The sequence below is a fragment of the Salarias fasciatus genome, chromosome 11 (assembly GCF_902148845.1).
Source record: "Salarias fasciatus chromosome 11, fSalaFa1.1, whole genome shotgun sequence".
Classification (NCBI taxonomy): Eukaryota; Metazoa; Chordata; class Actinopteri; order Blenniiformes; family Blenniidae; genus Salarias; species Salarias fasciatus.
This window is the reverse complement of record NC_043755.1, coordinates 6457904-6473637: the sequence shown is the minus strand read 5'-3', so window position 1 is coordinate 6473637 and position 15734 is coordinate 6457904. Positions and strand designations below refer to the sequence as shown.

Genomic DNA, 15734 nt, shown 5'->3' with positions numbered 1-15734 from the left:
GCTTTTTTTTTCATGTGGAAAACTACCCAAACAAACCAGCGTGTGATTCCTCTCACCTTAAGCACAGTTAGCAGAGTACTCGTATGTGCAAGTAGGGCTTGTTACTGTAATCACACAGGGTGCACGCACCCTGAACTCAACTCTAGATACCACATTTTTCCTACAAGCATTGAAGTAAGGTGAAAAGGAAGTAAACAATAACCATTGAAAAGAAAATCTGCAATAATTTAAACGTGGTATTTTTCTTATGAAACTGAAAATTTGCTCCATTATTTGGATAAATGCTTAAATTTCATGTGTTCAGTTTTGAAATTGCTACACATCAAGTTTTCTCGAGCGTTCGTGAACAAAATGCTGACATAAGATGAGAATTTGAAATTTCTCAGCAGAGCAGACTTATCATCTGTGCTCTGCTTCCTCTGCCAGTAAACCTGAGTGGAACAGTATTTATCATCACCCACATGCTGTGAATATGGTATTATAGCCACCAGTTATCGAAATCAAACCAAAGTATTGCTTACAATAGTTCTGAAAGGTTTAATATTAGCCTGGAGGATGAAACAGCTCAATGAGTGGAGCACAGAGAGCAGTGTGAGATCTCAACCCTGGAACAAACTAGTCATTTGTTGAACTTCTACAGAAGAGCCCCGATTTGACTATTTTCCAGGTTGTATCCTTATTAACATAACAACATGCATGTATTCTAGATTACAGCCCAATAGTTTCCACATGATTGTTAGTTCCCTCGAAGCCACACTCAGCTACAGTGGAGCCGATGAAACATCAGCTGCAGGGCAGACCCCATCAAAACAAGGGAGTGACTCACACGAGCCCCCCAGCTGCTCACAAACACTTTGAAATCTGTTTTGAAGCCACAAGTCTGACCTCATCCTGTGAAACTTTGAGGCACTTGATCACATCAGATGGCGAATGTGGCGTATATGTGGGGTATATGTATGAGGTAAAAGGACTGAAAAAACAGTAACCGCCGCCCAGAAGTTACATGAAATGCCGCCAAGAGAAATACATTCACAAGAACATGTCTGGATCAGTATTTATTTATTATAATATGATTAACTTTTTTCTTTAGATTTAATTTCAACTCTTTTGTTCTACTGATTAGAGCAACTAAATCATTCCCTCTTTCAGCTCTGTGTGCATCCATGTATCTTCTACAGCAGGAGAAGGCAGAATACACCACGGACAGGCCTATTTCAATATTAGTGCGGCCTGGAGAACTTGTTAAGTGTTCAAAATTCAAAATGTACACTGTATGAGGTCAGTTCACCACCAACCATATGTTAGTTTGCCCGTACTGATATAAGATCAAAGTACTTGTTTCTGATTGTGTGAGGCGTCTTGCATGGCCGGCGGCGTCATTCCTGTGCGTTAATGGATTTGAATGTGACCGATGAAGGAGCGAAACGCGCTGCCTGCATTTCATATCTAAGCAGCCCCCTCATCCATACATAAATATTAGGTGTGTATATCGGCGTGGGCTTGTTTCATCAGCCAACGAAAAGGAAAAGAAAGAGAACAGAAACGAGAATGGAGGGGATGATTCACTTTCATGAATATCCATCAGAATAAGATATCGTCCTCATTCACAGAAAGGTGCACGTTGATGACGACGATGATGGAGAACGCGATGATGACGACGACGATGATGACAGTGAGCGACGTTAACCAGCTACTGCCTGGAAGTGACAGACTACCAACAATGTGGCGGGAAGTTGCAGTTTTATCCTCTCAGTTTCAAATAAACAGCTTCAGCATTAAGACATCTGTCAATGATGCACACTTACTGCTAGGTGAGCAGAGTAATTACGGTGTAGATGAGCGTTTATTTTCCCCTATGCAAAACATATGAAACTCATTAATGAACAGATTTTATTTAAAAGTACCGCTAAAGTGTTTCTGTATTGCACCTGGGCCTATAATGTACTTGTGCCTTAAACATAATAAGGTTTGCAAACTTACATGCATATTGAGGCTTTTGACAGAGAAAAAAAAAAGAAATAGGAAACAGACTAAAGAAAGGAGAATCTGTAGGAGGATGTGGGACTCCCTGTTTACAGCTTTCTGACAGTTTCCAGGCTGACAAAGACAGACCGCATCAAAGTCTGGAGTGTCATGAAGTCACATGATCTGCAGAGGAACCACCAAACACTCCTCTCCTCCACCTACCTGCCTCATCAGCAACCACAGCCCCATATAAAAACCCGATCAACCCAAGTCACAGTAACACTTCGGATAAAACTGAGCACAAAGAGAAAGACCGCAGCAGGAAGGTTAAACCGTGAAAACAATAAGAACAGCAGAGGAAGAAAAATTCATCTAAATCTGAGACGAAAAAATGAAGGTGCTGGAGTACTTGAGTCTTGGGATGCTTGCCTTTATTATCACAGGTAACTTAGTAACTTTTTTTTCTTCTTTTACAAATTTTGTCTTGAAATGAACTTTTAATGAAATGTTCCCCACTGTAATGGTTGTTATGTGTTTCCTCTCCAGAGGCTGGATGTGAGAGAGCTGAGGTGCTGGTTGAAGCAGGCTCTCAGGCTGTTCTACCCTGTAAGAGCAGTTCTCTGACTCAACATAACCCCCACATCCTGTGGACTAAAGCAAACAAAGGGTAAAATTGAACTTTTTCTGTGAAAGTCGCTGAAAAATGAAAACACCTTCATGTTCTTGACTCTGGACTGTTGTGACGCCTTCGTCCTCAGCACTGTTTGGAGGATGCAGCAGAGCGGTCTGCAGTACTGGGGCTCTAGCTGGATAAACAGAGGGAGCCAGCTGCAGCGCATCCGGTGCCCCCACTCCTACTTCGACAAAGGGGATTACAGTCTGCAGATCAACAGCGTCACAGAGGAGGACGGAGGTCTGTACGTCTGCCATGTGAGGTTTGGGAACCAGGATGTTGAACGCGAAGTTATGCTCAGAATTATCACAGGTAAGAAACTTGAAAAGAGACCAAAAGAGATCATTTACCCCCAAAATTGAATTCAAATAATAATGCTACTCTTAATTTTAGCTCATGAAATTCTTCATGATATTCTACATTTTTAACCAGCACATGTCCAGCTGCTGCTTCATAAACCAGTAAACTGGACTGGACTTTTTTTTCTGACTTGGATATTTGCATTGTTAATAGTTACTCACAACTGTTCATTTTCAAATAAGAGTCACATATATTCACGTTCATGAACTGATGGCCATTTGAGTTCATTTGAGGTCACAAGGCCAGAGTGTTCTCACTAAGATTCTAAATAAACTTTATTTCCATGTCATGAACCCCCGTCTCCCTTCATCCTCCACAGTGTCCTTCTCTCCGTCGGCGCCCGTCTCGGGGATGGAAGTCTTTATAAGTTGTGGAGTGACTCCGAGGATTGGCAGAACCTCCGTGCAGTGGATGTTGAACAACAGTCCGTTTGTGCCTCAGAAAGGCAACAGCCCAATCAAATATGCGAGTATTATTAAAGCGAAAGCGTCAGTGAGTGGAAAGTGGACCTGTGTTGTGAACTATGATGGCAAAGAGGGGAAAGCTTCAGCCTCTATGTCTGTGCGAGGTGAGATTGTAAACATGAAGGATTTTTGAAATGTTAAGAAAAAAAAAGTGATGTGCGAGTGTTCACCCTTAGCTTTGTCTTCCAGGAATCGTCCAGCCATCTGAAGACAACACCCGGCTGTATGCTGCCGTGGGGTCTGCAGCCACTCTGCCCTGCGTCTTCTCCCCTGATCTGAAGCCTCTGAGCTCAGCGTGGCAGAAACTGAAGCAGGGCTCTCGTCTTTCACCTGCTGTGGATCAGCTCCCTTCTTCTCTCGCTGCGTCCGCCACGCCCGATGACAAATCTGCCTCTCTGAGCGAGGTCAGCTATGAGCATGCGGGCAACTACAGCTGTGCTGGAACCGTACAGGGCCAGAGGTTAACCAGAACGATGCAGCTGGTTGTCGCTAAAAGTAAGCTCTTGTGTTTTCTGTTTGAAGGAAAACGATCGGCATCTTCTGCATTTTGTGGCTAAAACGTTCTTTTTGGGGGTGTTTCCTCTCAGTCGTCCGATCGCAGGAAGGATCCTCCGTGACGCTGACCTGCCACCTGAGCGACGCCACAGAGGTCACCGGGTACGAGTGGATCCCCGTGGCGTACGACCACAACGGCACGGAGTCAGAAGGGCCCATTCTCCAGGGACGGAGCGTGAGCCTGAGCGGCGTCTCACAGGAGAAGTGGAGCCAGTGGACCTGTCGGTTCTATGGAGAAAAAGGCCTTCTGGGAAATGTGACTCACCACATTGGACCGATGAGTAAGTCTAAATCTCAAGAATAAATTATGCTGGGATGTGCAAATTCATACTGTAGAATTCTAACATTATTATTATTATTATTATTATTTTATTGCAGCTGGTTTATTTAGACAGGAATCATCTGGCGAGCCACAAAAACCAGCCGCTATCATCGGATTCATCGGACTCGGCTTCCTCCTGTTGTTTCTGCTGCTGATTCTGCTTCAGGTGTACAAAAACCACCAAAGGGTAAGATCTAGTCAATTAAAAATATCAATTCAGCTTCACAGTACGAAGATAGATTTCCTCGAGAAAAGTGTTTTTACTGAAGTTGTAACATAAAAATAAAAAACATGATACATCATGAGTTCTGGTGGAACTAAGTGAATCGGCTGTGAATAAAGAGATTCTTTCAACTTAATAAATGTTGTTTATAATAGTTTGTTTTTTTCTTTTTTTTCTACAGAGAAAAAGGATTTTGCAGTATCCGGCGCTGGAGACAATTGTTCATACCGTCTCCAATGAGCGTGAGGAGAGACAAAGAAACCGAGTGAAAAAATAAAGTTCAAATACGGTGAAGATATTTTTAAAATATTACAGCACTAAGCTACAGTAAAAAGCCTTTATCTTTCTTCCCTCTGTGTGCTCGGAGAGTGTACGTTACATGAAATTTGTAAATATATTTCACACCTGATGTAGCAACGTTTTCATGTGTCAAGAAAGATGTGCAACTGTAGATATTTTGCATCGCTTTGATTGTGTGTTTGCATGGACTGTACATATTGACCACAAAAAGAATAAAGAGCGTTTTTACAGAAATAAATCAGATTTTATTTGCTGGCAACATATACAAAATAAATTCATCTAAAAGAAACTTCATTACTGGTATAAATAAAATATACAGTAATAGAAAAATCTTTTGTATATTTACACAAAACACTGGACACACTTTGTACTTTAAGTACACTATACATAGCAGTTTTGTTTTTTTGTGCAAATATGTCTGCTTGTTCAATTTTTGTTTTTTTTTTGTAATTAAAAAAAATTTCTTTGTCTTGATCAGTTCACCTCTATGAAATGCACATTCACACACTAATTTGAAAGCCAACATTTTGTGACGAGCCTCCGATGGTTGACGAGCATGAGGCTGAATACGAAACACTCCCAGTGGACTGGATGTGGAGGGAGGACGTCCCGGGGTCGGAGAGGGAATCTGATTAGAAAAGGGTTTCGGCCTCTATTAAGCTCACCTCCTACTATAACGAACATCAGCAGAGTCATTCTAACTTTTCCCACATGACTTATTTAAGACCTTGCAAACGATGCCTTATGAAACTCACTGCTGGTCGATCGTGCACATTGAAAATCCCAGGCGCTCTGTGTCACCCAGCTCCGACAGGGCGTGGCCTCTGAACTGGCAGCATTTCTATCAGAGGCAGTACCTGTGGTCACACCAGGTTTACTTTTGAACCACCTTTCTGCATTTACAGTGCCTGAATGTAAGAAACGTAAAGTGTTGGCAGGTTTAAAAGCTGCTAAAACAAACAAACAAAAAAACATTGTGGAACACTGGAAGCCCCCACACAGTCCATATGGTGGCAAGGAAGTGAATGTTGATATGTGGTTTTCTGCAGCGGAAGTCTTGAAAAACTTATCTGCACAGCTCTCACAATCCCTAATGTTCTGTCATGTTTTGGATTGATTTCATTTAGTCTGATGGTCAAAAAGACTGTCAAAATTCCCCTTTTCTGTTTTTGTTTATCTTTCTTTTTCACTGTTTAGGCCGCTGCGCCCTTTTTCCATTTCTTTTCACTATTTAGCGAGGGTATGGCGTATGTGATGTTGTTCTGGTACGTTCATTGTACATCGTTGTCTATTTTGGTTTGTTAAGTGGAACAAACTAAAAATATCTGATTAGACAAAAGACGGTTGACGGACGTGTCGACTCCGCTGCTGCAGAGCTATACCTCACTACACTCGTCGTTGTGCTCCGAAATGTCCTTCAGAGCCCGAGAGTTCAAAGATCGGTTGATCCCTTCCAGGAGCGTCTCCTCTCTGGGCTGCAGATGATCCATGACTTCATCGTCGTCGAAGCACCAGCCGGACCAGTCGACGTTCACCCCATCAGCGAAGGCCATGCTGGAGGAGCCACAGGGTGAAGCAGGTCAGAAGAAATGATAAACGTAGCTTTTTTACCAAAAAAACTCTTGATTTTACACGATTTCGTGTTTTAATTCCGCTTTGATTCTATGTGCAGAGTTGCGGTTAAAAACACAAAGAATCTGTAATTTAAAGTTTCCATTCTCAGAGCAGAGTTGAATAATAAGCGTCCTCCCACAACCTGAATAGTCATCTCAGTATTCAGGGTTTACCAACTTAGCACAGTTCCATGTTGAGGAGAATATGAGTGTGTGTGTGTGTGTGATATTGCAGTGTTAGGGAAAGTTAAAAAAAAAAAGTGCAGACAGTGTATGTTGTCTTTATCTATTGAGTATCTCTACCAGCCGAGCCTCGGACACCCACACAGGGAGGTTCATTCATCTGAATCCCAGTAAGTTTGGTTACATGGGTTTTTTTTAAAATTCAGGATTTTTTTTTTTCTGAATAAAGTATTTCTGAATTATATTCACAAGCTTCATGTTTACAAGGGAAAAACAAAGAATTACATTCTCTTCAACTGCAAAGCGTTCTGCAGAGGTAAACAAAGCATGTTGGCAGCAGTTTCTCTCTTTATTTCCGGATTAACTTTGATGCTACAGCTTTGAAAATGTCTGCATTGTTTTGCGTCTTTTCTTCTAAGGATCCCTTTAAATAAATCGTCTCTGCATTAGTCAAACCGCGGGCCGAGGGCCGCCATCTTGGAATATTGCGTCATTGCGACAGACGAGCGTGTGCAGAATGACCAGAGTAAAGTCATGCCCAATTTACATAGAATTCAGCTCCCGAAGGAGAATAAACCAGCAGGTTTATTCAGATTTAAACTTAATTCCAAATTAATTCCATTCCCTTGATTGATGATGTTATTTGTCAAAATGAAGCCCGTTCAGTTTCTGGACTTGCAGCATTCAGTGAGAGAGTGAATCCTGACCTGTTCCTCAGGCTGTCGTCGTCTCCGTCCACCAGCTGCTCCTTCCATCCTTTACTCACGGTGCGCGCTCTGCTTCTCATCAGCGGCGGCGTGTCCTCCCACTCCGTGTCTCTGTCGCTGTTGCTGGGTGGGGGTGAAGGAGTGGTGGAGACCGAGGGCGAGGGAGGAGGGTACTTGAATCTCATCTGTGGGACGTTTTTGTCCCTCTTTCTTTCTTTAGCTCGCTCTAAGAGGCCCATGAGCGGCGACAGGCGTTCGTCTGATTTATGCATCGAGCTGAGGGAGCTAGTACGCATACTGCTTGAGTACAGGCGAGCTTCAAGTCCTGGTTCAATGACAATCTGGGGATTGGAGGCACTCCTCTGAGTTTTCAGCTTAGGCTTTTCGTGATGGGGGTTCAAATCAGGAAGCTCAGATTCAGAGAAGATGTGACGATCTTCATCTTCTTCGAACATATTCCAAAACTTGTCCTGGTGTGGCTTCAGGGAGCTCAGTTTGAGCACCCGGTGTGAATTTGGGCTGCCGCCAGAGGCAAGAGAGTTTCTTTTAAGATCCAGACTGACCTCAGAGTCCGAGTTAGAACCGGAGTAGTCGTTTGGGGAAGCGTCAGCCCGCGTGGAGCCTTGTGAGGAGTGCTTCAGTGCTTGAAGTGAGGCGCTCTGGTTCGTGCTGATCGGCCTCCTCCTCCGTAAACCAGGCGACTTCAAATTTCTTGCAAAGCTCCGGATATCTGGAGACGCCTCGGACTGACTGCTGCTGGAATATCTGCGGCCGTCCAGCCGGGAGCCAGGGTCTCCCGGCAACGCCAACAACGCCAGACCGTTGCTGGGAGTCGCCGGCTGGCTGTGAATTTGTAAAGTGCTTTCTTCTTCTGTTGGGTAGTCAACGTCTGGTAGTCCACCAAGGAAAAGATTCTGGGGTCTCGTCGTGTTGAATCTCTGACTGAAAACATCCAGATTGTCGACGGATTTTGACCTGTGGTCATCTGTCAGTGCAGTTTCAGCAATCCTAGATTTGTCCTCCGTCGTGTGGTTGGCACCTTGATATCCTTTCAGTTCGATCCATTCGTACTGTGAGCTCTGAGGCTGTTTGACTGCAGTCCTCCTGTGCAGTAATCTGGGAGTATGAAGAATATGACGAGAGTGCAATGACGACGATGAAGAGTTGTTAGCAGCCACCTCATTCGGAGACTGATACCGTGTTTCTCTGGAATAGTTCGCTGAGTGAGAGCCAATGTATCCTTTCGTCATTTCATCTGCAAATGATTCACTTTTTGGAAGTGTAACGATGTGATCTTCTGGCTCCGTGACCTCCGCCTTGTCTTCTGAAACCGGTTTGGCCTCTGGTTTATGTAGTCTTAACTTCTCCAGTCTGCTGTTTTCCGTCTGTCTCAGGTTGTTCAGTGTTTCCTGACAAAATGACAATAATTAAAACACAATAAAGCATATGTTTGTTGTCTGTAATTATGTTTCATGAAATGGATGAGCTCTTAGTGAAATGCTGATAGTAAACTTCTCAAATCACTTCACTGTGTAACCATAATAATTATGCTTCTGTTGCTTGTATGTATTTTTGCTTGGGCTGTAGAGAAAGAGAACACCCTGAGCAGGAATGAGCACATGCTTAATCATTACAAGGAAAATAAGTCAATGGTGGTTTAATCATAAATATATGTGACCAAAAAAATAGGAAGTGTCCATAAACCTCGGACCAGTTTGACCAAATTTTAATATACAGGCTCACATTGTTGATAAAAAGTGATGAAACAGTCGACACCATGTGATCATTCACTAACTCGCATTAAAGACAAAGTACTGCAGAGTGTGATGGTAGTAATATTAATTGATTTGTTTAGACAAAAAGTTCAGTTCAAAATAAGAAACTGAGTGATCGAGTCAGCAGATGTGACAAACTGTGACTACCCATTTCAATATAATGACAGAGTGATAGAATATGATTGCAGCAGTTGAAGCGACTGCTTGCTTGTCGTGCATGTTAAGCAATGACGTCTCAAAATACTAAATAAATAAGGATTATAAGGGTGACGCAGTGAGTAGTGGTGAGCATCACTGCAGGGACTTCAATGAATCACACAGGACTTACTGAGATATTTCTGTTCAGAACAAAGATTGAAAATGTCATCATAAATTGCTCAATCTGATAAAGAGAATTTCAAAAGCGTATCGTGTGTATGTGTGTGTGTGTGTGTGTGTGTGTGTGTGTGCTTTTACCTTTGCCTTGTGGATCGTGGAAACCCACGTGGAGCAGCTGTCGGAGGTGCTGGCTACAAAAATGAGGACGTTCATGGCGCTCTGCAACTCCCCAACCTCCACCAGAACAAACGAATCTGAAGGATCCAGAAACAACAAACATGCTTTGTTTCCACGCTGGATCCAAACCTGCGCCGTCTTCAGGAAACAGTTACTCACAGCCGTCTTTCAGCGCAAAGCAGAAAGTCCTGTCGAGGGCCAGAGGAGGCCGGACCACCTTCAGTCGTTCCCCCTTTTTCTGGACTTTGGTGATGAGAAGCACATCCGAGAAAAGCAGAGCCACCACCTCCAGCTACATCACGACGAACAAGAGAGGCGATAATGAGAGGCACGCTTCAGGGACGGAGATTTAAATATGCAGCGGCTGAGTGCTTTGCTCACCTTACTGTCCTTTCTGCCGCGGACCTTCAGGTTCTCCTCCAGCAGCAGCTTCCGTATGACTTCAGGCCCCACTCCTCTGATGGGGCACGTCAGGTCGAACTGGCAGATCTCTCGAACGTGCTGTTAAAGAAATGCTTTTATTCACTCCAAATATGAGCAGACCGACCCTACTGTGGAGGGCAGAGCAATTAGTTACACAACTTTAAAAACACCATATACAACAACAAAGAGATAAAACCACTACAGTGAGCTCCAAACTAACCGCAAAAAGAAACAATGACACATCAAGCAGCCATAAAGATGCCTTTTACCTTGTCAATTTCTTCATTTATTCCCTCCACCTCGTAGCCCTCCACCCTCTCGGCCGAGATGGAGAGAGCCAGCTCCTCATCTTTCAGCCGCAGGTAGTCATTGATGCTCTCCAAAAAGTTATTTACAGTGGACAGCTGGGGCATAAATAATGGCAGAGAAGATGAGTGTGAGACAGCGAGGGACAGTGAGATACTGTATTCTTCGGCCATAAATAACGAGCAGTGAATCAGAAAGTCAATATTCAGTCCGCACCATGCCTCTGAGTTTCTGCTGGACCTGGGGGTCCTGAGTGTTCTTCAGCACAGCTTTGAGCAGCAGGGGATACTTGGTGATCCGCAGATGAGGTTTGGCCTGCATCTCTCCGAGACGCATCCGCTGACACTGAGGGTGAGTCTCCACCCACTAGACCGGACGGGAACACCAGAAAACATCCTGTTACAAATGGAGCCTTCAGTAAAAACTGTCTTCATGAAATGTGTGAGTCTTCATTCCGAGGCCACAATAACTCAATATGAAGCTATATATACCAGTACTGTAAATACTGGTTAAGATAAAAGGCCAGTCAAGAATTACACTTAAGAGTTACATTTAATTTGCAGTAATTATTTTCTAAATCATCAGGACTGTTGTTTGGTTTTGGAAGATTTGAACTTCACTTCTCTAATGAATGTAAAAGAAATCAGAAACAAAAAGTGCTAGATGAATACTTTCGATGAGAAGCTGGTGAGACAGTGGTTTTCTTGTCTCTGAAAAAATAATCAAAAAATCTCAAAATGCACCGTGTCAGCATTACTAATGGTGATTTTAGTCAGTGTGCACCGTGGGAGACATCCGCGTAACGTGTTAATGATGGAGATCCTTTCAGTGCATCTTATCGTTCACCCTCACTTGTATTTTGTGTTGCTGTTGTGTATCCTTTATGGATGTTACCTCAGCTGCACTATACCTGGACAAAAGTGAGGAAATGTGGGTTGTTCTCCATCTGGCTCCGAGAGAACTCCAGGTTGTTCTTCTCTTCCCAGCAATAATGTTTATAGGAGGAGAAGCGCTCATGAAACTGAGAACAAAAAAAGAGAGCATGATGAAAGACAATCAGAACAAGGCATAAGCATCAGAAGGCTGCATTGAGGGTTAATTTCCATCTAAATATTATGTTGGGAAGCAAAAACAAGAACCAAACATGATTGAGATATTTTGAAATCCAGCATTTATTTTGAAAGAATTCACATAAATGACATTTAAGAGAAAATTTTATGTCATTTAAAAGGAAAATTTGTTTAGATCATCAACTTGTTCAGATGCTATTATGTGGTGTAGAGTAGTGAATGCCTTCTTATCATAAAAACTCCTTTACCTAATATTACCATGTTAGCAATCCTGCAAAAACAATGACTTGAAATCTCAGTTTCGAAGTCTAATATTTCCCAGCTGAAATATTGAGGATAATATTTGAGGTATTGCAGAATGGTGTTACTAAGCTCTTCTACATGGTTCTGCACTGCATTAGATAAAACTCATTATTTGAGCTTTTGTCCCTGCCAGTGCATCCTGCAGACTGTCAGATTTTACCTGCAGGCAGCCAGCTTCTAGCCTCGTGGGATCAAAAGGTTTTCCCGTCTTTCGGACTTCGTGTAACATGGGATAAATCACTTCCTGCCAGAACAGCTGGTGTGCAAACAGGACAGAGGGCAGATTGGAGAAAACCATCGCAGGGGCCATCTGTTCCAGAAAACACATAATTAGTCATTTAAAGAACAACAGAAAAAAAATCTTCAAGCCGTCTGAATGAGAAATTTTTCCGACTACTCAAGGGAAACCAGTTCCTGTGGTACTTGTTCCATTTGCACTTGAGTGTTTCAGTGTCTCAGGCTGAGCGGATGCTCTTGCTGTGTCAGTATGTATGTCAGTGGTATGCAAAGCAGTGGAAATGAGAGCTGCAGGGCCGACTGGAGGATTGGGTGTTACAGTGCTGCAGCGCTGCATTCAGGTGCTGCAGACTGACCTCCAGGAGATGCCCACGCTGCCGCAGGTAGACAAGAGCCGCAATCACCAGCTGAGAGAGGGAGACACGTATGTTACCCTGCAGAAAATGCCAGCTCACTTTGTGTTCAATGTGTCAAAACGGTTTTTACTGCACTGTTTGACATCTTACATTTTTGATGATCAAAAGCTTGTTGATGTAGATGAGTTCAGTACTGATAAACTCCCACAGCGCCTCCTGTTGGTGCCTCTGCATCCTAGCCATGGTCTGCCCATGAAATGAAATATGAGCCAAAGAAGGGGAAGAGGATGAGAGATGGTCTTTAAATTGTGCAAACTAAGCTGTGTCCTTTTAAATAAGGCCGGCAGCATCAGTTCCTCTCAGTACTTTTCAGCTTCCTCAAATTGTGACCCAGTGGTTCCTGAATTGTTGAACAGTCACATGAATACTTCTGCATCTTGCTGAAGGTGAAATAGAACCCTTTCTTTGGACTTCTTTGGATTTGTTTTCAATAGGATCAGCAATAAAAAGGCATACAGAGCCCTCACCGAGTGAGACTGCACTATGTCTGTCCAGCTGCTCTCCAGCGTGGCTCCTTGATTTTCCTCCATCCACCTCCATTTCAGATCGCCAGGCACAGTGAAGTTCTCCAGGTCCTGCTTCAACCCATCCAGCTGACCTCGCTCTTGCTGGATGGTCAAAATGAGGCAGAAACAGAAAGAATATAAAAGTAAATGAGAGAACGGAAGAAGAGCTCATGTTGGAATGAACCAGAACTCCAGACGCTTTGTCGGGAATGTTTGTTGTTACATGTTACATTTAGAAAAATGCCAACCGAGCAGCACGAGCAGAGCTGACAGTTGATTTAAGTGTTTAAGTGGGCGGACACGTATGGAGCAAGTCCATATCTGTCTCTACGTAGGCCAGGAAGCAGTTTGATATTCAGACAACAGAATACCTCAGACGTCTTGTCAGACACTCCCTGACTGAACAGGACCTGCCTCAGTGCAGCTCGGGGTTTTCCGCCAGCAGAGGAGCCTTTACTCAGAGTTGCAAAGTCGGTCACCACCTTCTCCTTCGTCCGTCTCTGTTGATGGTGAAGAAACAAGCAGATAAATGTGCAAAGCGTTTCAGCTGTGTTTCTTGTCGCGAGACGGGAGTTGAGGCGAGGCAGGCCTTTCTAGTCCTGGATGACTGCAGCCCTGCACGCTCTCAACTCTTTCTGAGCTTCAAGACGACACCGTCAACAAATTCAGATGTGTTTTAGACAGGAAAGCATTAATATGCAGGACTGGGGCCCTGCAAGATACGGAATGAACACAGCTGCACTACTTTCAAGATAATGTCAGCAGTTACCGAGTGAGAAATAAGACATAAAGGCAACATGACGATACTCTGCACTGTTGCAGGTAAAAATGCTGAATTTAACTTAAAGCAGTAAAATCAGAACACAAATATGGAAATAATTACAAATTCACCATGTTCAATATCTTTTTTTGAGAGCATACAGTCAGTCATTGGGCTACTTGTGCTAATTATATCATATTAGTTTCTTTATATGCTTAAGATTCAGTGTTGTGAAACCATCTAGTACTGTAGCTGGGTGACAAAAAATTCACAGCAGGGTGAGGCAGAGTTTTAACATAAATGCAAAAACTTTGTTGCAATATTTTTACCAAAGCTGAGCGAATGCGCTGAAGCATTTCCTCTCACAGTGTGCTTCCACTTGCCTGATAGCCCATCGTGCTGTATTTCTGCTTGTCTTCTGACCCCCTGTGGTGATAGCTTAACTCTGCAGCTGCTGTCAGGTCAACATCTGGCTCCATGTCCCTCAGCCTGTCAGGGTCTACGGCCTCTCTGCTCAGCGCTGTTTCCTCCAGGAGTGAATCATTTGCCCCTCCATTGTTTACATGTGGCGCCTTTGCAGTCAGGCTGAGGGAAAAGCACACAAAGTTACTCATTATCGGAAGAAGGTGTGTGGAGGCAAGAAGAGAATCATTTCTTACAAGCAAAGGCTTTCAAAGAAAAAAAACACAGTGATATGAACCAGCAATTCTCCCAGATATGCTTACAGTATAATGCTGGATTTCCTGTATAAAACTTCAATAGAAACAAACAAAACCGCATCAGCATTGATAATTACGAGTAACATAAATCCTATCGGATAATTCATGTCAATATGAGTTTCTAATCGTTTTGACTTGTTCCAGTTAGAATCCCTGGATGTGGTAATGTGGACATCTTCTGGACCTTCTGTTATTTTATACACTCACTATAACACACCAGAAGAACAATAATCCAGCTTATTTGCAGTAAAATCAAAAAGCTAAATATTGAAAAACATTTTCCTGAGGTAAATATGATTATCTTTTTTTCTTTTCCATCTCACAACCCATTCATACCAAACAGAATGACAACTTAAAAACAACAGACATGCAAATGGTAAAAGAAAAGTAAACAAAGAAATGGATTTCAGAGAGAGCTTTAAAAACTCTACCAGTAAGAGATTAACTGTCCCTGGGATGTCTAGACAACAAAAAGCTTCAGAAATCCTTACATTTGCCTTGGCGGACCCCTGTTCTCTCTCTCGACATACAGTAGTAAATTCCAGGGCTGAGTGGGATAACCAGACACAAACACCAACAGAACAAGACACCGACAGTTTCACATGTCTCCGACTCCTCTGACACACTGTGTCTTTATAGACTCATCTGACAGCTTGCAGCAACTTGCAGCATGTCCTGCAGGAGCTTTGAGTTACAGTGAAGAATTCCTCTCAGTTCTCAGGAAGCTGTTTCACACAGTTCTCCAATGTGGTGAAAATGCAAGTGCCTTTTTATATACAAATACTGGTTAAAGGCTGCAGCTTAAAATACACGCATTTAAATATTTGTTTGGAAAAATTATATTTTTGTTGTTTTAGAAGATACAAAACAAAGACAAAGACAAGCAGGCAGGTACGCTTCACTACTCAAGTACAGCATCTATCTCACTGCCAAAGTGAAAAGGATTGACGCAAATGCTTCCAGAAGAGTCGCTCCGGCTCACAGTCACTCTGTATCGCTCTACTGACACTGAATGTGTCTGAAGAGTAATTATACCCAAACTGTAACACTTTGCCACTTTTGAAGACTGATAATGAGTCAATACATAATTGTACGTCCTGGTGCTTTATAAGCAACAGTGAATCAACAAATCAAACGCCCCACCAGAGCTGATGAATCTGTTAAAGTCCTTCAACATCAATACTCGGTGTATTGATTACAAGAGCCAAGATCTTCCGCTCACAATAACCAAACTATCGTGTGTGTTTCCCAAACTGCGAGCTGCTCTCTGAATGGATAAAATTATAGACTTTACCTGGGCTTGGTTGGATCCATTTTGCCTCACACCGTCATCTTTGGTTTCTGCTCGCTTTCTCCTCC

The 15734-nt window shown here is 43.0% G+C and overlaps 2 protein-coding genes across 2 annotated transcripts; one reads left to right on the top strand and one right to left on the bottom strand.

The window, feature by feature from the left end:
* Window positions 1-2258: 2258 nt before the first annotated feature.
* Window positions 2259-5278, top strand: lag3 (lymphocyte activating 3). Its single transcript, XM_030103136.1, has 8 exons — window positions 2259-2408; window positions 2512-2632; window positions 2724-2950; window positions 3318-3566; window positions 3652-3957; window positions 4050-4298; window positions 4396-4526; window positions 4744-5278. The coding sequence occupies exons 1-8, from the start codon at window positions 2357-2359 to the stop codon at window positions 4837-4839; spliced, it is 1431 nt and encodes a 476-aa protein (XP_029958996.1). The 5' UTR covers window positions 2259-2356; the 3' UTR covers window positions 4840-5278.
* Window positions 5227-15723, bottom strand: plekhg6 (pleckstrin homology domain containing, family G (with RhoGef domain) member 6). The gene is made up of 15 exons (XM_030103069.1): window positions 15670-15723; window positions 14040-14241; window positions 13268-13396; window positions 12858-12998; window positions 12481-12576; window positions 12331-12381; window positions 11898-12047; window positions 11275-11385; window positions 10581-10730; window positions 10328-10462; window positions 10017-10136; window positions 9795-9927; window positions 9597-9712; window positions 7366-8774; window positions 5227-6416 (listed from the first exon to the last, which is right to left on the bottom strand). The coding sequence occupies exons 1-15, from the start codon at window positions 15687-15689 to the stop codon at window positions 6239-6241; spliced, it is 3141 nt and encodes a 1046-aa protein (XP_029958929.1). The 5' UTR covers window positions 15690-15723; the 3' UTR covers window positions 5227-6238.
* Window positions 15724-15734: the final 11 nt, after the last annotated feature.

Coding starts and splice junctions, on each gene's coding strand:
- lag3 (XM_030103136.1), top strand. CDS start 2,357: ATGAAGGTGCTGGAGTACTTGAGTCTTGGGATGCTTGCCTTTATTATC. Junction 3,567..3,651: donor AGCCTCTATGTCTGTGCGAG/GTGAGATTGTAA, acceptor TTTGTCTTCCAG/GAATCGTCCAGCCATCTGAA. Junction 4,527..4,743: donor TGTACAAAAACCACCAAAGG/GTAAGATCTAGT, acceptor TTTTTTCTACAG/AGAAAAAGGATTTTGCAGTA.
- plekhg6 (XM_030103069.1), bottom strand. CDS start 15,689: ATGGATCCAACCAAGCCCAG. Junction 13,397..14,039: donor ACAGCACGATGGGCTATCAG/GCAAGTGGAAGC, acceptor CACCATCAACAG/AGACGGACGAAGGAGAAGGT. Junction 10,463..10,580: donor AGCAGAAACTCAGAGGCATG/GTGCGGACTGAA, acceptor TTTATGCCCCAG/CTGTCCACTGTAAATAACTT.